Source organism: Eretmochelys imbricata, chromosome 14 (genome assembly GCF_965152235.1).
Source record: "Eretmochelys imbricata isolate rEreImb1 chromosome 14, rEreImb1.hap1, whole genome shotgun sequence".
In the NCBI taxonomy this organism is placed as follows: domain Eukaryota; kingdom Metazoa; phylum Chordata; order Testudines; family Cheloniidae; genus Eretmochelys; species Eretmochelys imbricata.
Genome location: NC_135585.1, coordinates 21,311,827 through 21,335,580, shown reverse-complemented (window position 1 = coordinate 21,335,580; position 23,754 = coordinate 21,311,827). Strand labels below are relative to the sequence as shown.

The window sequence follows — 23,754 nt, the reverse complement described above, 5'->3', positions numbered from 1 at the left end:
GGGTGGCAGAATGCAACCCCAAATGTTACCAAAATAAGCTTGGAACATGATGTCTTTTATTCAGCTCCACAGGTTACAATGAAAACAAGCATGTCTATGATTTGGTAAAATATATTTTATTTGTTCATACAAAGAAATAGTATGAATTATCAGAATTTCATTTTCCTAGAAACATCTTTCTCTGTGTAAAATTAATTTGTGTTGTACATACCACAAAATACTTGATTTACAATTTTTTAATTTTTTTTTTTAAAAACAAATTGGCTATTCTATAGTACCATGTTACAGACAACACATCGCTAATATCTGTACTGCACTTCTGAATACAGGGCTGAATGAAACTCAGCCATAAATTAATGTTACAATGTGAAAAAAGAAAAACTAACCACACCTCTGAGTTTAACGATTTATCATTCTTGAAGAAAACAAAACATGATGATAGCATCGAGTCCATTATTAGCAACCCAGATGCATACTACAGGGAATCCAGTCTTGGTTGCCATATTGCTTAGGTAAGGCCTTTTATATTAATTGGTCTCATATAAATTTTGTTACAAAGGCTGTTCAGCCAGGATTAGCAATTTGCTTAAGGTATTCAGAGTATCAAACACCACATATTTCTATAATCCAACATGGTTGCCTCATGAAACCATTCAGTACCAAGGCTTGATTATAACAACTAAGCCAACAGCCTGGTGAATTTTGTACAGTTGAGAAAGGCATCGGGAGATCAAAAATTGTTACAAAGAAAGCAATATACAGAGAGATCAGGGCACCTAAATCCTCCAGTATATATCTATCTATATAAAAAACAACCTAAGGAAACAGAGGTGAAATGAAGAAATGACAAAGTGATAAGTACCTGAAGTTGGCCAAGTACTGGAAGAAATGGGATCACATGGTTGGACAATGTTGTCACTTCACCAGAAAGTGACCCTGGTTTCATGAAAGCTGAGTGAACAGCTGGAGAGTTATTCCTTCCTGGCCATGCAGGGCCACCAGAGTACAAGGCTTAATTCAACACACTGCATAAGTTCTTCAGTAGGAAGACACAGGGATTCAAGTTCTGTAATAACTAATGTCCAAGGATGCTGCTTTACAAGATCTAAAGCTTTTTTCTGCAATCATTCAAGAACCTCAAGCTAGCAGGCCCTTATGGTAAATTGAATATGCTAGTATATTTATCACTCGGTAGTAGAGGGGGGTCCACTCCAAAAGCCTGGACCCAAAACGCACACACATCCAAAACGCCCCTTGAGTCTTCATCTCAATTTTGGAACCCAGGGCTCCCTCTGCACTGCAGTAATGAGGATGCCACACTCTCTACTGTGGCTTTTCACAGTATTAGCTAATGTGTCATTCAGCTGATGGAACTGCCTATGGCAAAACAATACTGTTTCACGGGCGAGATTTTACCGTTCCTTGAAATGGGAAAGGCTCAGAGGAAAAACCAAATCAAAGGTTGCACCATGCTCCAAAACCAACCAAAATTAGACTGTCATTATAGAGCTTGATACCGCAAAGTGCTTAGCATCCCCCGGCCTCACCCTGCTGGGATTTGAGGGTGCTCTCATATACCCGTCTTTCTCCTCTCCCACCAACCTGGGTGTGGTCCCCTTCCCCCAGTGGCATTGATAAATAGGAGAGCTGGGACAGGGGAGCCTTTTGACTCTGTATCTACCTTTACTTGCCATGACATTACACTGCTCTCATAAACAAGTTAAAATTCCCAGTTAGTCATTAGGTTAAACTAAGCACTCCTTGGGTTTAGAATGGGAGCAGATCCATCCACATTTCAAGGGACAGCATTTTACTGCAAATCTCTTTGTTACAGAGACAGAGGGCTGGCTTCTGCTCTCAGGACCATTAGTGTAAGTGAGATCAGAGCTGGACCCAGACAGAGCAACATGGGCCTGTTAATTGAATAGTTCGGAAGGAAAGTTATTGCATCTGCATGTCCATCATTAAGCAGCTGTACTGGACAGCTGTATAGAACAAGCAAGAGTAAGGATGCTGTTAAAGTAAAAGCAACATCTGGGGAATGCTATATGACAAACACCACCACAGCTGGGTATTGTTTAGTAATCTGGTATTACAGTGGAGGGGGTGCTGACGGGGGTGGCCACTGGCAACTTCAGCCTTGTGCTAAGATATATTGGTGACACATATGTAACAAACATATCAACATAATGAAATCATGTATCCTTTACCCATTTGCTGTTGCTATAGCATTATACATGCAGTTGTCTAACGTTTTATTACATTGCACATATATTATGCAAGTACTTGTTTACTTACACAGTAACATCATAAGGTTTATTTAGCAAATACCTTGCTGCTCCCATGACATAGTATTTATACACATTCCTGCACACTCTATGAGAGGTGCAATTAATAGCTTGTTTAATCTACACTCAAGGTTAAACTGGAGTCAAAAACAGCCACATGTACCCTGTAGTTGCCCTGGAACGATGGTATGGCCCTGCTTTAATTAAATTCAGTGGGAATTAGGATTGGGATTTTCTGCAGTTACCCTAGCCACTAAGAGGTCCATTAGAAATGGGTGAACCTCAGGCAGTGAGGATAGACACCCAAAGTTTGTGGAGATTATCCACACCACCTAAGCCTGCAAAATTTGGCCAGAATTCTTGTGAGAATCAGATTCATTCACTAACCCCTAGCTTCTGTCAGAACTGTAAATTCTGCAAGAATAGCCATTCTGAGGGTGGGTCAACATTTCTGGTTCCACTCCTGGCCTGACACCAGAAACACTCCTCTGAATAGCCCAGCTCCTCAAAAAGCATTTGGTTCAAACTACAAGCAAAATGTTCGGTTCTTATTTTAACTGGTTGTCCCATCCTCGCTTATGTATTTAAAATGATCAACGGTTACACCTCTGAGTAAAGAGCAGTCTTGACGAATATCAGGGCCCTGTGCGATACAGAACAGATGTTTGATTCAGGGTCTTATTTTCCAAATATTTGGGGTGAATGTACTGCATGTGAAATGAGGGACCATTGGCAGTAATTGCAAGCAAGTACAATGCAAGTGTCCCTAAGCAGTTCTATGGATTCGTCTGAATCCTGCCTGGTAACACCCCCTCCCAGTTCCAGATAGAGGCCTGTTCTGGACAGAGACTGTTGATGAAGTATTAGACTAAAACGTAGGGTGGACAAGACAACATCCAATGGAAATAAGGCTGAAGGCGCCCCGCCCCGCCCCCCAACACATCCCCACACAATCACTGCACTGCTGACCTGCCTCAGATCCCCAGCTGTGGATGGAGTCACTGTGTCCCCTACCCACTCCTCGGGGAACACTAAATCAGTGATAGACTCATACCCTGGTTTGTGCTAATGGCTCCTGTGGTTCTTTTGATTTCTTTGGTGTGTCAAAGCAGATGCTCTGCCTGCCTGCTTGACTCTAGTGCGTTTTAAAATGGGTTCCCTACAAGATAAGTGCATATATGTAGGAGCTGAATTTCATTTACCTCGTCATAGTTCCACCCAGCACAAAGCATTTCACATCTTTAATAAGAATAAAGTTTTTCAAAAAATGCATAAAGTCCCCACCCAGGAAACCCTGTTTGGGCCAGTGCGGGGAGATTCTCCTTGTTAAAAAAAACCAACCAAACAAAAAAACAAAGCCAAGAAGGAAAAAAAGAACACAGACTGATAAGACTGCTCCCCCCTTGCAGCAAAATGTCATGCTATTGGTACTCTTTTCCAAAGGAGCACCTTATGCACCAAGCAACACTTGGGGAAACAGAAGCAAGCAGAAGACTCCCAGCAGCAACACAGCTGGGCACTGGGGATCCTGATGGACTTTGCACATTAAAACGCCCCAGTGAAGCAGCTGCTGTGTTAGGCGTAAGTATCTGAGCTCCACAGAGCAGCACAGCCTCTCCCTCCCCTACTGTTATTCAGACGGCAGGAAGGAACGTGATGACGGGCCAACAGATCTCATGAAAAAGGTAGGGGGACAGATACTAGGGAGTGGGAAGATGACAAGTAAATGGTTATAAAGGCCTAATACCCGTAACGAAAATAAAATTGTGCTTTTTCCCCCCCCTTTCCTTTCCAATACTAATTTCCTCTAGGTAATGGAAGCACCGTCAATTACAAACCAAACAAAATAAAAAGACCAATATTAGAATTAAACACCATGGAATGTTAAAAAAAAAAAAAAAAGGTTATGGGCTAATATTCTAGACAGTGTGGTTAGGCAGCTTAGTGAATTAATTACTTAAAAATTAAAAATAAATTATTATAAAATAGATTTCTGTACATTTTACATACACACACACACACACACACATATATCTTTATAGAAGCAAGCTGCACCGTGGGGTAATTACAGGGAGACACTGTCGTGTCAGCCTCAGTCCCAGCCGAAGTCGTGCCCAGTCATCTGGTAGAACTTCATGTTGAAAGGCCTGTAGAACTCCCGCAGTCTCTGCACCACCTCTCGGTCTATATTGGGGTGGGTCCTGCCTTTCGTTTTCCCCAGGCAGTGGGGTTTGCTGCTCCCTTCAGCCTTCTTCAGGCAGGGGAAGCCCTTGGTTTTGTTGAAGTAGAAGTGTTTGTCCGTAATGATCCTCTTAAGGCCCAGAAAGTCCTGGACCCTGCCCAGCTCCCCGGCAGGGTCACTGATCAGCCTCTCCCCACTGACAAAGAGGATCTGCCCAATGGGGAAGTAGAGGAGCCAGTTCTCCAGGTGCTTGGCGTAGATGCCGATCTGGATGGCGCTCCACGAGGTGTCGATCAGGCCTGTAGTCCTGTTTTTGAAGGTCAGGCTCTCAAAGGTGGGGATATCGGGCTTCTTTGAGAGAGTCTGCGTGTAATCGGAGATGGCTCGGGTCACGGGGTCCCGCACCACCACGATGAGCTTGGTGCCCTTCGACATGGCAGAGATTCGAGCAGGTGCTTCCTTGGTGACGAAGTAGCTGGGGGTTTTCTCCATGGTGATCTGCCCATCCAGGGTTCTGGGCATCAGGTCTCTGCCAAGAAAACAAATGCACTGGTTAGGACAGCAGGATAACTCATTCCTTGCAATGTAACCTTTATGGGCCCTCCTACCAGCACACGTCCTATTAGCGTGACTTGCAAATACACAAAGTATTCACGCACGAGGTTAGACTCCTGGCAATTATACCACAGTAGTGATTCATGCTCTGTGTTCGGCTTGCTTTAAAGAGGCTAGTCCACCTCCGCAGGGTGTGAATTAGCTGCAGCCTTGAAACTACATCAGTTCAGCAAAATGGAATTGAAATACATTCATCAGAAAAAGCTGGAGCACAAAGAAAAGGAATCATTCACCCTCAGGTGCCTATGCAGATTGCCCTGCACAAAGGAAAATCCTATTTCCCTATTACTTTGCTTTTGTAAAGGTTACTGGGCTAAATTTCTAATGGGACACCCATTGCTCTTCTCTTTTGTAACACTACGCTGGGAAGTTTTTCTAATGTGCATCACAAGAGAGACCATCTCCTGCTTGTGAAGCATAAAGCACGTACAAGTGTGTGCAATGCAGCAAGTTGAACAAACAACTGCATGGTAACTTGTCAACAGCAGGCCCACCACGTGTACTCAGAGGAAGAGGCCTCTTAAATTCTCTCAACTGGCCTTTCCTCTAGCTCCCCTGAAAGCGCACAACTGTTTCCTAGAATACTTGTACAGCATCTAGCACAACAGGATCCAGGTCCACAACTGGGGCTCCTAGGTGCTTCTGTAACACAAATAATAAAAAACAACAACTCCTGTTGAGTTCAATGGGAGCCATGATCATGAACCCAAGGGAAAAACTTGAGCCCTGTGTTTTAATATCATGTAATGTGAATGTATAACAGCAAGACAATCCTTAGTCTAGGACAATAGCTTTTGTGCGCTTTGGCTAGTAATTGTACAAATTTTACCTAATCCAATAATACTTAACTCCTTGATGCAATGTATCAAATCCACTGTAACTTGTATCATACTAATAGAGAATACACGTGAAAAAAAAAAAGATCTCTTCAAAAGGCAGTATCCCACATACCTCTTCTCAGGCATTCCACCCACTAAGCTCAAACATATTGAAACATCATAAGAAAGGAGCATTGGGGCTCCGTAATTTAATGCCAAATGTTTTCACATCTATATGCTCCTCTTTCATTTCAGGCAAGATTTGCTCAGGCGCAGTCTAGAAAACCCATGCCCACAGTAGGTCTGTGCAAAGTGGCAAGAGGCAAAACCTCTGGGGGAGGGCAGCTAGTCTTTGCACCTACTGCGTGCTGTGGGAAAGATCTCCATGCCAGCTTTCCATAGGTCAGTGTGTAGAGCAATGGTGGGGCAGACCAGTGGAAATGCTGTCGGATCCAAGTTTAAATGGATGTAGTGTCCTACCATGCAAGCAGCCAGAGGAAGTGGATTTCACCTCTCCCATGCCGTTGCATTTCACCCACAGTAAGGCCTAACTCCACACGCTTCACACAAGTGCAGCACTTTTTACCCATTGCATGCCATGCCTGAACACTGGTGCCAGATGCCATCTGCACTACTCTATCAAATTCCCAGGGTGAGTGAGTCTCCAAAAAACACTTTGCCAAGAAAGAGAGTAATTTTCAGGAGAAGCTGCTCTCCAACTTGTGACTCCCATAAAAAGTCTATTTTCCAATCCAATCACAAAACATAGCAGGCCAATAATGGCACAGCAAACAACTACTGAATCTCACCAGAGGGGAGGCTGAATTTGACAGACCACTTGTTCACCAGTGTCTGTTTTTTTGAGGAAACTGAACCTGATCTCCATAGCCTGTGCTGGCTGTCTCCTGGCTTAAGATGTTGGTTTTGACTTAGGTAGCTCCCAAGCCAGCCAGGGCTTCATATGTAGGAGATGGTTCACCCCTGCGACCTACTGCAGCAGCTGTGGTTGGCAGAAGTGCCTACGTTGAAGCCCCTTTGGAAGTAGAAAGAGGAGTCTGTTAGTGTGCTGGACCTTGGGAACTGCCTTTCTCACAAGGTTCGTGAGAGCCAGAGCTAATTAGCCTTTGAGGCATGGTGGAAGGCCTGCTTTTTTTCCCTGGAGGAGATAGGTAGTCTCCATCTCTTGCTTTCTTCGAGACCAGATGCTTTAGCCAAGCAAGTTATTTGGCTCAACACAGAGTAACTGGGTTAGATTATAAGAAGGTCAGCCTAGATGATCTAATGGTCCCTGCTAGCCTTAAACTCTGCAAATCTAGGAAAGGCTGGGCAGTGGTGGTGTGTAGAATTCTTGGATTGCACAGGAGGGGGAAGTAGTAGGAATCAATTAATTTTATAGCGTTGCTGGGTCAGTTGATATAATTGGAGAGGAAGTGACAGAGGCGTTTATTTAGTTCGTTTTCTAAAAGAACATCCTGGGCACTAAGAACACTGGACAAGTGCTCCATTATGCTTTGTAAAAATCCAAAAACTAATACATTGCCCCTGGCAGGTACAGCAATTAAATCCACAGGTCTTTGGGATGCTGGAAATGTGGGGTTCACTGGGAGAAGAATCGTAAATCTCATGATCTAGTGGCCTCCTACCTTTATAGATGTATATCCACCTCCCAGAACAAGGAGTAATGGTCTCAAGTTGCAGTGGGGGACAAGGAGTAATGGTCTCAAGTTGCAGTGGGGGAGATTTAGGTTGGATATTAGGAAAAACTTTTTCACTAGGAGGGTGGTGAAACACTGGAATGCGTTACCTAGGGAGGTGGTGGAATCTCCTTCCTTAGAAGTTTTTAAGGTCAGGCTCGACAAAGCCCTGGCTGGGATGATTAAATTGGGGATTGGTCCTGCTTTGAGCAGGGGGTTGGACTAGATGACCTCCTGAGGTCCCTTCCAACCCTGATATTCTATGATTTTACGATTCTCCCAACAGATTTACAAAATAGCCACAACTGGCCAGAACCAGAATTCATGTGAAATGCTGCCGAGACACCATAACTCCTGTTGGCTTCAGAGTGAGCTGAGGGTGCTCCGTTCCTTACAGGATTAGCTCAAGAGAGTGTTTCAAAGCAAAGTTGCCTGGGCTCCCCCTACTGGATCTGCAGTGGCATTTTGCAGAAAGAGGGTGTTTCTAGAGCTATGAACGTCCCTGTTGAAATGCTGGCACAGATACTACAACAGCAGCAGCCAAACAGACTCGTATTGTGCCTTCCTCTGCATGTGAAAAACCCAGAGTCTGTTCTTTGCCAGTGAAGAAGAATAAAACTGGTAGGGAGAGAAATGTGGTCGTCAAGCTTTTCGGAAGGTATTCCAGGCAAAGGAGAGTAAGAATAAAAACCCTCTCAACATGCATTAGAGTTGTTGAAAGTGCCACTGAGATCTAGTTCCAAAGCAAAGCTTTCCCACTACGTGCTGACGCTCTGTAGTATATGGATAGCGTCCCAAGACCACAATCCCACCAGCAGAAGCACAGAGATTGTCTCACAGGGCCTGCCTTGTTTTAAAAGGCAGTGTACAAAGCAAAAGGACAACAATTGCATTTGATGGACAACAAAGCCTGTTGATACTAAGATGGGTTTGAACATTGGATTAAAACAACCTCATGCTTTAGGAAAATTAAGATCTGTATCTAGGTCCAACTTTGATGTTCTGGCCCATCTCTAGCAGAGATCTGCATATGGGTCTTCCATGCTTTCCTAAACAGGAGAGTAGTTGGCTTGCTTGCGACTAAATAGGGGAAGCATCAAAGTCACAGGACTACAGGTTTACCAGATGGCCTGAGATTTACACAGGTGGAGAAGTAGCTAATGCTTGTTGATACCTACCTTCACTAAGAATAGATCATGATGATTCCTAGGTGAGCCACCATTTGATTCATGGGTGTATACAAAGGGCAAACTGGTCTCATCTTGGCACTAAGGGACCAATCCCTACACACACTGAAGTCCACAGTAAAACTCTTGTTAGCTTCGGTGCAAGAAAGAATAGGCCCAAGTCGTACAACCTAGTCGCTCTGAAAGGGACTGATCCCAGAGCTGCAGGAACAGCAAGAGCAAATTAAATCAGTGGAGACGCATTCATTGGAGAGAAGAAAATTAGAAGAAGAGACAGTGATCAGAAGAACTGCTGTAGTGGACACATTGTCAGGCTGTAACCCATCAGGCTCAAAGGAGGGGAATCTAACTTTGCCCCACTCTTGCTGATCTGCTGTGCATAAAGGCTAAAGAGGCTAATGTGCTACCTGGATGGCTCTGTAATGTATTCTACAACCACTCCTCATTTCTAATACACAGGTGCGGCTCATGGAGACTATAGGATCCAGCCTGCAAGCTTCATCCTGACCTGCGGAAGACCTACATCCAAGTTAAAGGTCTGGATTCAGTCTGCTCTGTGCAAATGGGTGTGGCTCCTGATAAACTCTTAACACAGGGTGAGACTATGAAAGGGGAGTTAGCCATTGGCAACCTTAATACCCTTTTACATCTCAGACAACCTCTCCCATGCTCTTTGGCTGGGCAAGGTTTGGGTGCCTGAAGCTTTCAGAAAGCTAACAACAAACCCCTCTTGGCAGTTCCCAGCACCCCCTCATGCAGACACTGCACCACACTGGGCCAGACCCTCAGCTGGTGGAAGGTTGCATAGGTCCATTGACTTCAGTGGAGCTATGACAACTGACACCAGCTGAGATTTGGCCCTTAAAACTTCTGTGGAAAAGGGTCTCGGCAAAGCCATGAAGTGGCTGTGTGAGCAGAGAGATGCATTTTCCACAGGCAGAGAGCAGACCTCCTAACTCCAAGCTCTTAAGATGTCAGGGAAGACAGAATTAAAAAAGCTTTTCCTTTAATGAATATTTGTTCAGCAAAGCTTCACCCATCGTAGGCGAAGTGATAGGCTTACCCTAAAGATGGATTGGCCTACTTTACCTATTAACCACTTAGACTAATGTAAGAATGAATAAAGAGAGCCTAACCGCTCTAATCCCCAGGCCCTTTGCAGGCCCCAATCTTTATTAATAAAGCAAGTGAACATAAATGTTTAAAACGAAGAAAAAAAACCTGCCCTGAAACTGCAGCATTTTAATACAAACTCTTCCAATCTGAAAGACGGAGAGAGATAAATTTACAAAGTCGCAATGACAGGTGGCCACATGGTAATCCAATCCCCGATGCCTAATTCTCTTTGTGGCAGCTTTTTGTCCGCACAGAGGGACTCTGAACTAATCTGTTGACACGTCTCAATAAAGAATATCGAGAGAGGCTATTGTCAATGGGAAGGGGTGGGTGGATGAGGGAAGGTTTACAAACTGTTGAGCGGTTATTTGTTTGTATCAAGTCGGCAGGTACAACAGACCTACATTTGCGAGAGACAAAAGCTTTCCCCAAGGTGCATGTGACTGACTAGCTATACCGATGGAACAGAAGCATGTCAGGGCTGGTGTAGTGACCCTTCCTGGGAAAAAACCATAAATGCAAGAAAGGTGGGTGTGCTGGGGGAAGAGGAGGATGGGTGGAAAGATAAACCTGACTAGAAAAAACTAAGCGGCATGCAGAGCCCAATTTGCTAAACGTGTGGCATGGATTCTATCCAATACAATTATTGCCCAAGTGGTTCTTATTGTCAGGAATCTGATCTGGAGGCGTATCAGCAACATCCACAGCATGGCATATTTTAGCTTTAGGAGTTTCTCCTCCTCTCCTGCATACATCCACAGAGATTGTATTCACCTCTGGTGAAGTCTGAGATGAGCCTTTCATTCTAGCCCGCTATTTCTGACTGATCACAACCTATGTAATATTTACACTACACAAATATTGTTTTCCTGCCTCTGTATTTTTCTATCCACAAAGCCACATTATGCACGAGGCAGGTTCTCTGCAGTATTTGGGAGGTGCTAGGAGAGTGGAAACTGAGTAAGCACCTTTCTGGGGTTGCCAATGGGGTGGAGCAGCCACAGAGGGTGCAGAACTAGAGATGCCTGCTCCTATGTCTCTCTCTCTGAAGCCTCTGGCACAGAGACATATTGGGGCATGTCGGAGAGGGGAAAAGGAGCAGACAAAGTGTGATGTGCTTCTGCAATTGCCAGAGGAGACCTTCCAACTGGAAAGCAGCATAAAACCCAACCCCAGACACTTCCTCTTGAGACAGCTTTGACCATGGGCTTGGGAGTGAAGAACTCCTGTATTCTAATTCTAGCTCGGTTCCAGGTGACCTTGGGTCAATCACCTCCCTGCTCTGTGCCTCAGTTTCCCAAAACTGTATAACAAGGATTATAATCATAGAATCATAGAATATCAGGGTTGGAAGGGACCTCAGGAGGTCATCTAGTCCAACCCCCTGCTCAAAGCAGGGCCAATCCCCAATTTTTGCCCCAGATCCCTAAATGGCCCCCTCAAGGATTGAACTCACAACCCTGGGTTTAGCAGGCCAATGCTCAAACCACTGAGCTATCCCTCTGCCTGTCTCATGGACGGAGAGGGATGAGATAAGACAGGGTTGTATTTTGAGTGGTTTGAAGATTAAGAGAACTATTTAAATATTATTTGGATAAGCATCAATGTCCCAGATCCTCAAAAGGAATTTAGGTGCCTAATTACCATTTATTACAATGGGAGTTAGGTACCTAGCTACCTGTGTGGATCTGGGTCTAAATGCCTGGATGCCTATCTAAACCCCTTGAGCCTATAAAACTTGGCAGGAAATCATGCTGTCTTGTAAAATTTACAGCTCTCCCCTCTTCAGCTCAGGCCACAGACACAATGAGAATGACCTTTTTCTGCTGTATTTCCAGACTTCATCTCCAGCTGTTCCCTGGAAGGAAGAGACAGAGGCAAAAGCGAAATTTAAAAAAAAAAAAAAAAAGAGAGAAAGAGAGAGAGAGAGCGCGAATCAGGCAAATTATTTTGGGCTTCAACAACATTCAGTTCAGGTTCAGGCCTGTAATCCAGATTCATTTGCCTGTCTATACTGCAGGCCAGATTCAGAATACCCAGACTAGTTTTGCTTAACTTTTAGTGATGGAAGACATGACAAATGTTTAAAACAAGAAGAGAAGGGGGCCCTTTTGCAGACGCAATCCACGGTGGCCTGATATTCCCTATGGAAGGTGCTCAAGGACCCTGATGGACTGTTTAAAACCCCAACTAGATTAGATTGAAGGTTCGTGTGCTTAGCAAAAGCCCTTGCAACCACTTCCGATCAAAGGCTTCAGAAGACCAGCTGAGATGCACAAAACAGCTCTGAGCTACTGAACTTCAAATGTCATTTATGACAAGGGAAAGGCTGACCTTGAGGTGGCTAAAATCAGCCTGAACATAACACTTCCTAAAGCTCCAGTGTAAGTCTGTACAGCATCTGTAGCCTTAAATGGTGGGGGAGGGATGCAAAACTTTAGACACCTGACAAACCAAAGCACGCAAAGTTACAGGTTGCTTTTGAAAAGCTGGGCCCTAACCTCCCTATGTGGAGAATACTTCCCTAGCTCCTGGGACATGTTGCCAGGACAAACTGGTTACTGTTTGGTAAGTGCACAGATACTACAGAGATGAATGGAGAGCAGGAAACCCCATAAATCACAGAACTGGAAGGGACCACGAGAGGTCATCTAGTCCAGACCACTGACTCAAGGCAGGACTAAGTATTATTGAGACCAGGGGTGGGCAAACTTTTTGGGCAGAGGGCCACATCTGGGTGGGGAAACTGTATGCAGGGCCGGGGCAGGGGGTTGAGGTGCAGGAGGGAGTGCGGGAGGGCATGCGGGGTGCGGGAACGGGCTCAGGGCAAAGGATTGGGGCAGAGGAGGGATGCGGGGTGTATGAAAGGGCTCAGGGAAGGGGTTTGGGGTGCGACAGGGACTCAGGGCAGGAGTTGGGGTGCAGACTGCGGGATGGAGCTCAGGGCAGAGGGTTGGGGTGCAGGGTGCAGCAGGGGGCTAAGGGCAGGAAGTTGGGGTGCACGGGGGTGCGAGGTGCAGGCAGGGAGCTTAGGGCAGGGAGTTGGAGGGTGGGGGTGCAGGAGAGGTTCAGGATCCAGCCCAGCGCCACTTACCTAAAGTGGCTCCAGGGTGGCAGCAGCGCGCACCGGGGCCAGGCAGGCTCCCTGCATGCCTGCCCTGGCCCCACGCAGCGCCACTCCGGGAAGCGGCTGGCACCACAACCCTGCGCGGCCCGGGGGGGGCTCGGCGCGCTGCCCTTGCCACGCCTCCAGGTACCTCCCCCAAAGCTCCCATTGGCCACGGTTCCCTGTTCCTGGCCAATGGGAGCTGCGGGGGGCAGTGCCTGGAGGCAAGGGCAACACACCGAGCTCTCTGCCCCCCCGCCCCCAGGGACGTGGTGCTGGCCGCTTCTGAGAGCGGGACGGGGCTTGCAGCACCACAGGGGCAATCCCACGGGCCGGATCCAAAGCCCCGAGGGGCTGGATCCAGCCTGCGGGCCGTAGTTTGCCCACCCTTGATCTAGACCATCCCTGACAGGCGTTTGTCCAACCTGCTCTTAAAAATCCCCAATGATGGAGATTCCACAACCTCCCTAGGCAATTTATTCCAGTGTTTAACCACCCTGACAGTTAGGAATTTTTTTCTAATGTCCAACCAGAACTGCCCTTGTTGCAGTTTAAGCCCATTGCTTCTCGTCCTATCCTCAGAGGTTAAGAAGAACAATTTTTCTCCCTCCTCCTTGTAACAACCTTTTATGCACTTGAAAACTGTGATCATGTCCCCCCTCAGTCTTCTCTGCTCCAGACTAAACAAACCCAGTTTTTTCATCTTCTCCCCATCCTCCTTTGCAGGGCTACAGTGGGGAAAGGTGAGAGTACCCCATGACTCTGTTAGGGATTTATAGAGCACTTTTATAGTCAGTATCATCCGTAGGTGATGATAACAGCAAGGAGGTGTGAGGCAAATAAAAATGGTCTCTGTTCTCAGCTTACTAGGATTTGGTCACTTGTATTTTTTTTTTTTTTGCTTTGTTCCTATCGTTTATGACACAATGAACCATCCCACAGGTGCAACAGAGGGGAAAACTCTACAAGGAAACAGAATTCAGCTTCAGGCTTTGAAAGGTTATCTCCAGCAGGGAAGTGAGGGAAAGATTTCAGAGATTGACAGCATTCTTTCCTGTGCTTTACACTAATCTGAGGACCACCATCATCCTCCGCTTGGAAATGGTGGGCAAAGGGAGGGGTGAAACACTGCTGTAAAGCCTCTATCATCTTAATGGAGGCATATTATTTGGAAGCACAAATAAACCCCTTGGATGCTCCAGTTTCACATACTGAGCCATCTTCGCCCACTGGGAAATTAAATGAGCGCCACCCTACCTCCCTTCATTTGCATTATGAATATTTCCTTCAGTGAAAACACACTCTTTAAAGGCTCAGTGTTTTAGAGGGCCATCAGGAATATAAATTTAGCTGAGAAGAGTATGTTCAACTGGGGGCCCAGGAAGGTTTGGAAACACTGTAGAGGGTATGGGGGCGGGGGGGGGGGAAGGGAATATCCCCATTTCTGGCACCAAGCTGCTTTGCTTTACATTTCATGCACTTTGCCAGGGCGATAACCAGTTGTTCCTAGGCTCCAAGATAGCAGGTTGCTGACAGGAAAGTGGGAGAAATTTACAATAGTTATCAACGGAGCTGAGAGCTAGATTAAAAAAAAAAGCTATAATGGGGCCCGATAGACAAGAAAGCGCTGAATAAACCTGAGAAGCTGAAAATACCCAATGCGGCAAGGCAGCTTAATACCAGCCTTTGTCTTTAAAATGCAGTATCAGTCTCTTGTTTGCTGCACACTTTATTGCAAGTAGGTCCTTTGCCAGCTTCCGTGGAGAACTAACCCAGGACTATTCTCATTTAACCCTGGCTGCAGCTTGCAAGCAGAGACCCCCATCCTTCCAACTCACCCTGATTTAAATGACAGCAGACGATACCCAGCACCCTGCAGGAGCCAGACCCCCATCACTAGCTAATGTGGATGCTAAGCGAGAGGGCACAAGCACAAGAGCTTCGAGTCATACTGAAACATACTCCTGGGTTTCTTTTAGCCCTACTCCACCCTCCTGGAGTTGTGGCTGGGCCTGATCCAGAATGGTGCTGATCTCAGCGGGAGCTGAAGGTGCTCAGCAGCTTGCAGAACTGGGCACAGCTTCACTGGGATGTCCAGCGTTAGAGGGGGGGTTTTTGAAGGACTTCATGGAAAGAGGCAGGAGATGAATAGTAATGCTGCAATAAAGACTATTTACTGCCCGGTTTAAACTTCTGGCACATGGCTTGAATCATGTGATTGTTTCTGACATCACAAGTAAGTTTTGAAGGAGCTAAGCAGCTTCAAGAAAGACTCCAATGTCAGGGAAAGATGGACTGGTCTGAGCATGGCTTGGGGGGGAAATCAGAGGAGTTTGCAGAGGGAGTTTTGAAAATCCTATGAGAAATGTTACTCCCTCACACCACAAGCTGTGGAAAGGAAGCTACGTAAAATGTAAAGTTATTTCTCTGGCAGCTCCAAATGACGCTTGAAGTTTTAATGGCAGCTCTTTCCTCCGGCTCAATATGAAAATAATCGGATCCCAGAAATCTGGAAGAAATACGGTTCTAAAGCAAGACCCTGACAAGCCCAGTGTAAGAATGTTAAAGTAATAAAGCGTCTTAATTTCATCACGGAGGCTGCCATCCACACCGAGGTCAACTGGCTTTGAAAATACCGCTTGGCTTTTATTCAGCTTTCTCACAGCAGTTGACGGGGCAGGGGGAAGGATATTAATAAAACCCCATTTAAGAACCCGGTTCTCCTTTGTTTGGTTGGGGAGGAGGGGATTTTTTTTAAGAATATTTCATGTGAAAAATACATAAACTGTAGGTTTAAGGAACGCCCCCTCCCAACATTGCACCCAGGGCCCTGACGGTAGCTCTCTCCATCACCTCCGTCCCACAGCACATGCCGCAGGAGCTCCTTCATCTCAAGTGGGAACCCGTTGTTCAGGTTCGCAAATTACACAAGAAAACCCAGAGTGATTGCACCAACCTCAGCTGCTGTGGAAGGGGTGTAAGTCGCCGCCATGCTGTCAAATGCATGCCATGGAATTTACACAAAACAGATTATAGGAATTAATGAACTTCACAGGGTGTGTGTGGGGGAAATAAATAATTGGAGCTGAAACAGACTCACCAACTGCCTCCTGCACCTCTGCCACTTCTCCATCTGTCGGGGGGCTGGGGGGGGGGAGGGGAAAGAGGAAGAGACAAGGGAAGATTCCTCCTACACAATCCCATTCAGGATTTTGGTACAGCCAAGGAAAAGACCATTCCTGGGTTTCCAAGGCCCTCCTGATTCTGCTATGTAGGTTCCATTATATGAATGGCGAAGTATTTCCAGTCCAATGTTTAGCCAAGGGTAAGGGCCTCACCCAACTCCCACTGAAGTTAGTGGGCGACTTTCCACTGACAGTTGGATCAGGCACTAATTTCTCTGCCAGTTTGCTTTACTCCTGTAGACTCTTTGCGCTTCTATAGTGCTGTCCAAGAGTACTCAAAAACTGTACTGCTTTCACTACCACTAGAGCAGAGCACTGCCTCTAGTGTGGATTCAGCCACATTAAGAATCCACCACAACCTGTGGCAAGTTGTTCCAGTGGTTAATTACCCTCACTGTTAAACATTTATACCTTATTTCCAGACCTTTTCAAGGTATTGAACCAACAAACATCGGGCTTTGCAAAGGCTTGTCTAGGGTTTGAACCCAGGCCTTCTCACACCCAAAGCAACTCACACCTCTAAACTGACAAGTCACTTTCCGTTCCCAGCCACTGTGACTCAGCTGGGAGTAGAGCCCAGAAATCCAGTTTCCCAGTCATAGGAACACAGGACTGGAAGGGAGCTCCTGGGTCACTGAGTCCAGTCCCCTGCCATTGCTGATATCCCATCATATAATCCCATTCAAAAATCCACCAAGCTTCCCTTAAGGGGAGTTGTGACACCGCACCCCATATTCTTCATAGTGATATGATAATGGCATAATTATGATGTATTTTATGCAAGACAGGTCATGTAAGGGGTCACTGGAAAAGTTATGATTTGCTGAATATGATTGTCCCATTTGTATGCATGTATCTTTTTTGTATCTGAAGTTATAAAAACTGACTCTCTCTCTCTCGCTATATATATATATATATATATATATATCTGTATTTCAAATGTAGTTACACCTGGGTAATGTCCACTAGACAAGATACTTTCAGTCTAGATAGCTGGTTGGAAAGGCCTATTCAGGGGAATGAGCCATTAGGGAAAACCATAGGCCTTAGGAGAAGCTTATCTCCCACCTAGTGAGCCTTCCTGAGAACACTCCAGACAGCCTGTAAGTAATGGCTGCTGTGACTCTATAAGGACATGTGACCAGGCCACACGATTCTGGATTCCATCTTGGGACGTCAGTATTTTTCCCGCAAACCAGTCTGGGAACCAAGTTTTGAAACGAAGGGTTCCCACCCTATCCCAAAGCTATACAAGTCAGGGAGTGACATCATCTAGGGTTCTTCACTCCCCAAACAAGAAGACACCTGGAAACACCTGAGAAACAAAGACTGAACTGGGGAAAGTGCTAGACCCAGGCTAAAGGGATTTCTAGCCTGTGTATGAAACACCTGGGGATTCTAAGCTATAAAGCAAGTGCAGCTTGTCCCATAAGAATCTGCAGCCCACTTGCCTCATCAGCCAGGGTGAGAATTTGCTAGTTCATATCCTTTCTAATATCTTAGACTTAGTTTGTGTTTTGTTCATGTACTAGGTAATCTGCTTTGATCTGTTTGCTATCACTTAAGATCTACCTTTTGTAGTTAAACTTATTTTATGTTTCAATCCAAACCAGTGAGCTGTAACTGGAATGCTTGGGGAAAATATCTGCTTGATTACCACACGTGTGCATTGTTCTCTTCATATTGGGGGAGAGGCGGACTGGGTATTAAACTCATATACTGGCCAGATATGACCAGGACAGGACGGTACTGCTCTGGGGTTCTAGGCTGGGAAGCTGGTGGTTAGAGAACTATTTTTGTCAGGGGTGTGGCTGTTGACTGGAGTAGTTATACCAGTAAAGGCTTAGCGTGGATGCAGTTACATGGGTAGAACTCAGTCTCCTTCCCCTCCTGGAATACGTTAGATTAGTATAAGCGAAACCACTTTTACACAAGTATAACTGCATCCACCCTCAAAGGGGAGTTGCCACTTTAATTACAGGAGAGCTAAAACTTTCAAACTCAGACAAGGCCTCAGAGTAGCTCCTGAAGAACCTGGGTTCCCCCACCCCCGCATCACCAACAGGAACTTTTATTTAAAATCCATCCCGGAGGGGTTGAGGGCCTGTTTCTAAAGCCACTGCGTAAATGTGCATCACTGACTTTCCCCAGGCTCTGGTCAGGGGTAGAAATTCAGCTAAAACAGAACCACCTTATGCCTTCCCCCACACCTTCACCTGTTAGCCATGGGCTTCTTTTGAGGTGCTAAGGTGTTTGGATAGCGTTTTGCTCTTCTCCTCCAGTTACCAGCCAAGAATCTGGAAGCACAATGTGCTGGGAACCTCTAGGAAGAAGCCTCTTCCTAGGGGATTTTCAGCCCAGTTTTACACAGTGGGGCGTGTTGGAGAAATACTCCAACACTCGAATGCTCACAGGAGCCCTCTCAAACCCAGTTTCCTGCCCTTCGATCAGTGTGCCATCTTAGCCCCCTGCTGCACAAAGCGTGGCCGTCACCTGTGAGCGCAGAGCAGTTCAGAGACTGCATGTGCCAGTGGAAGAGAAGCACGTCTGGGTGGCTGCAGGGGGAGGGGGGTGGGAAGATGTTTCTTGGGGGCCTGATTCTCCACTGCTTTACACCACCTTGTGATTAACAACTGGGCAAGGTGGGCCCAAATCACGACCACTCTGAGCAGGCAGCATTCACAGGGTGTAAGGCACTGAAGAATTAGGACTTCCTTTTGAGGAGGGAGAGACATGGGAGAGCTCCAATCCTTTTCTCCTTCATCCAAGCTGCTTCTTCACTGGAGCCGGCTGAGACATTCACCAGGCCCTGCAGGCTCATTAGATGGAGCCTCCTTTTTACGTAAGCACAGCAGCCGCTTTCTCGTACTGAAAAGCTCGGAACTTCCACTAAATAATTATCTTCCTTTCTTGGGGAGGAGGCAGGGACAGCACTTTGCACATCAAACACCTGCTTTGGAGGGGCTTACTATAATTTTAGATGAAGTGGCAAATATTCTGTTCGCTCCAGTTATAGTTATAATTCCATTAGTGAGGCCCCGAGAAAGCAATGGCATTATCATCTAGTGCGCCTATTTGGGGGGGGGGGGGGTGGTAGTGAAGGGAGCACACGGCAGAAGGCAAGTAATAATAAGATGCATTTGCCCGCTCCACCCCCCCCACTCCTCTCCCCAAGAAAGATCTGATCTCCATTGTCCTGATGCTTCAATGGTGCTTTGCTCTGAAAGTAAAAAGCTTTCAAGTGCAGCAAGGGGCAGGGCTGAAATGAGCATCTTATTCCTTTTGGTCAGCTCCAGCTTCCTTTCATTCTTTGCAGGAGTCCCCCCATTCCCCTCCCCCGGGGTGGCAGATCCACCTAACAAAGAGCACCAGTTCCTGTTGGGGTTGGCAGGGGAACAGGGGGTAGCACTTAGATTAAAAACTAATTGCTGTCTATGGAGGAGTTCTTTAGAATATTTCTCACCATTATCAGACTTCACTGCCCACTGTCTGAATCAGACGAAATTAGAGTAATCTATTTCCTTAAAAAAAAACTTCATGCTTCTTGCGCTGAAAATGGGGGGTGGGGGTTTTACTGGGAAACATAAGTTAAAGAAACCCTCTAAACCCAGCAGGAAACATAATGGAGCTAAATGGCAAACTAGGATCAGCTGAAAAAGGCTTTAGGTTTAGGGACAGCTGCCTAGATCATGTTGTGTTTTTTTTTTTTTTTAATTCTGTAAGTTGCCTGTTAATATATCTCATTAAAAAAAAGTTTACCTGGTTTTTTGCCCCTTCCATCAATATTCTGTTTACCCCCGTGTACTCCTCCCTCTACAATGGGTACATCTACACAACAGCCAGGAGGTCAGATTCCCAGCTTGGGTAGACATACACACTAGCTCTGTTTGAGCTGGCGCCTACATATAGGAGGGTAGTTACACTGGTACAGGCAGGAGCTTAGGCTGGCGACTTGTGTATGGACCCAGAGCAGTTATGGGGGGGGGAAGAAGAGAATTGGGCTCTTGCAGCTAACCCACTGCAGCCACCCTATTTTTAGCACACTACCTTGAGCTGAATTAGTACCCGTACGTCTACCTGAGCTGGGAACTGTGGCTCCAGCTGCTGTGCAGATGTATACGTTACTTTGTTTTCCCTGGCTTCATGGACATTAATATTAATCCCTCCTGACCATCACCATCTTAGATTTCTTTGTACAATATTCCTGACTCCGCCCCCTCCAACAGCGTTTCAGCCTACTGCACAAACAGGCCCAATTCTGATCGCTGACACTGATCTCAAATTATGTAAACCTACTCATTTCAGCTGATATAAATGGGTATTGTGGTGTATGTTTGGAGTGACTGTTAGGCTCTCACCCCACGTTATCAAAGAGAGTTCTTTATTCTAGTTGCCTCCTGGATTTCTGGTGTAAACACAGGAGTGAAATGTCTTAGTCACAAAAAACAACTGCCAAGCTCTGAATCTCTGTGGAGAAACAACTGTGGATTGTTGCAAAACACTTTTTTGTGTTTGGTCTACAGAGATTTAGCATTTGGCCTTAAACATGGTCTCAAAGGGAGTCTTTATTAGGATTTTAATGTTAGGACAACAGCATATGAGCCAAAAGCCAGAAGAGCAAAAACTGCTAGTCAGTTTCCCCTTCCCTCAAAATCCATAACATTAAGTCCATGTTAACAATTTATTGAAGGACTTTGTAGTTCTATGTCACCATCATTACATCAGTAGCTCTGTTCCTTGAGTTTTGAGGCCATCACAAACACAGATAACGGGAGCCAGTGGTTGGACGTTTAAGTGGGACAAGTGCAGACTAGAAACGAGGCTTTAGCCATTGGAACAACTTACCCTGGGTTGGGAAGATTCCACATCACTGGCAATGTTTCTATCAACCTTGGATGTTTTTTGTAATGGATACTCTAGTTCAAACAGGAATTCATTGAGGGATGTACTATGGTAGGACTGGCTGAACTTACTGACCCTCCAAGCTGCATACAATAATCTTCAGAAGTTTGTGTATGTCTTGCAGCTCTCAAACTGCCCCATGGAACACCACCTGCCGGGGTGTAGGGCTTCTTCCCCTCTACCCTACCACCCCTCCTCCCCCGCTGGGCTAAAGCCCATAGTCCCACCACCCTGCTGCAGGGCAAAAGCCCTGAGTTCCTCCCTGCTCAGTCTTGTGGGTGGAGAATGGGGCGGGACTAGAAGGGCTCCAGAAGCTGCACTTTAACTGTAAAAGCTCACGAGCCACAGTTTGGCCATGCTTGTACTAGGGCCTGTGCTGTGCAGGGGTCAGACTATGATCACAATGGTCCTTTCTGGCTTTCAGCCAGTTTAACATCCCCTTATGATAGATTTTTTTTTTAAATGCATTACAGTAGCCTTCCTAGGATGAACCCCACTTTGCAGTGTGCATGGAGGGAAACCGGAACTAAAGCCAGCTGAACAAGGACAGATTCAGTTACAAGCAAGCCAACAAAACAAGGCGGGAGTCTGAATCAGTAAAATCTTTGAGTTCTCATCTAGCGGAGATGTGGTAATGAGAGAGATGTGAAAATAAACTTGGCTCTCACAGGCTTTAGCTAGCTCAGAGCAGGCTTAAGGAAGAGGCTTCACTTGGAAGCCATTTAAAGAGTTGATTAAGAGGACATCTGAAAAAGTTGGTAGCTGCTGGAAAAATCTAAGACAGCCCCAGCTGCATAGGGGCTGAGAAAGGGCTGTAGAGATAACAGCACCCCTTTGGGACCAGCCCGATGCCGTGAAGTTAAGAGTTGTGCCCCTGGCTTCTATGGGGGTGGGACTAAGCAACTTCATCATAGCTGCACCATTAACAAAAAAACGACGACACTTTACAGTTCTGCTATTGGCATCATTTCTCTCCTGGTTAATTCCTCATGATGAATTTGTTTTCATCCAGTCTTTGCACCAGACGGGGGAAGGGGCATTAGTAGCCTGATAGCGACAACTTTATCACAGGTTTCACAGAGGACTAAGCCAGGAGAGGGCCAGTGCCTCAGCCTGCAATGACAGCAGCTGGAACGGACTCATCTGTGTTGCACTCTGCTATGGCCTGGTCTAAAATAGCCCTTGTACAGGTACAAGTATGTTAGTAAGTGGTGTAATTCCCAGATTGCTACAGTTCCTAGCGTGGCTGCATTTACCAGTATAAAGACGCCTTAAACTGGTATAGCTAATTCCCCTGCCTGTACAGGAGTAGCTACATGGATACAAAAACACCTTCACAGGACACAACTGCATCCACGCTAGGGGCAGCTGTGCAGGTATAATTAAAGCAAGACAAATCTATAGTGTAGACAAGGCCAAAGTCTTTCATGTGACACTTCCCTTTCTGACAGGTTTCAGAGTAGCAGTCGTCTTAGTCTGTATCCGCAAAAAGCAAAGGAGGACTTGTGGCACCTTAGACTAAAATTTATTTGAGCATAAGCTTTCGTGAGCTACAGCTATGCATCCGATGAAGTGAGCTGTAGCTCACGAAAGCTTATGCTCAAATAAATTGGTTAGTCTCCAAGGTGCCACAAGTACTTCCCTTTCTGGAACTCCTTCCCCACATCCCTCTTCACTCCTCACCCCCAAATACTTCTTTACATAGCTTGAACCAAGTGAAACTATCATTTGTGGATTTGCTTATATGAAACAATGGCACAGTCATTACAACTCATTTGCACCTCTCCTTGGAGTCTGCGGTGGGAAATGGCTGCAAATGCAGATTACTATCCAAGTTATCCAAAACTGCAGCAAATTCTGCAGGTTCTAGAGGCCCTGGGTTGTAAGTTTTGCATATTCTGACAATGGTGGCAGCTCAAACACCTCTGCAGGGAGTCTGATGAGAGCAGAGAGTGCCTGTCAGAATACATGTCAAAATTTCACAATAAGCATCTTAATGGGGGAAAACAAACTGAGCAAAGAGCCCTAGATCTGCCAAATTGCTCTCACTTGGACTAATTTGCTTCCCTCGAATCAAAGCACAGCACCATGCTGTCGGACAAGGAGTTAAAAACCAGTCACCAACCACTCATCTGTATGGTGTTTAAGTTATTGCCTTCCCATGGTCCCAAGAGAGTCTACTTGTAACAAAAGTATCAAATAACTACAGGGTTAATAAAATACTTGCTTAGAAGCATTTCCTACTTGTAGTCACACACAATGGATCCCCTTAAACATTAGGGATGGTATAATGGTGAGCCAAGTAATAAGTTCACGTTAACACTCTGGGATAACGGTATTGGATGGAGTCAGTTGTCCTAGAACCACTGAGGAGCCGCTCTCAGGTCTCATATCACATGGAGTCCACTTGTGGATTTCCATTTGAAGTCAGTGTTTCAGGGAGCTGCATGGGTCCCTTTCTTGCTAAGAAAGCAAACATATTCTATGGAACCTCAGGTTCCCATCCAGCTCTTCACCCTTCTGAAGGGAACTAGTCTGAAAAATTCAACGAAAAACAAGACTGACAAAACACACTTGAAATTAAGGGTCACAGATTTCTTCCCCCTGGTTTTCTGAACAGCTCTAAGGGCTCAGTCACACTGGTATAATGCCACTCACTTT

General features: G+C 45.8%; 1 protein-coding gene across 1 annotated transcript in view; it reads right to left on the bottom strand.

Annotated features, from left to right (window-relative positions):
• Positions 1 to 4,361: 4,361 nt before the first annotated feature.
• Positions 4,362 to 23,754, bottom strand: part of LOC144274638 (heparan sulfate glucosamine 3-O-sulfotransferase 3B1-like) — a 43,755-nt gene continuing 24,362 nt past the window's right edge. The window contains exon 2 of the mRNA XM_077833622.1: positions 4,362 to 4,999. Within this exon, the coding sequence (XP_077689748.1) occupies positions 4,381 to 4,999 (619 nt within the window). The 3' untranslated portion in view covers positions 4,362 to 4,380. The remainder of the gene's footprint in view (positions 5,000 to 23,754) is intronic.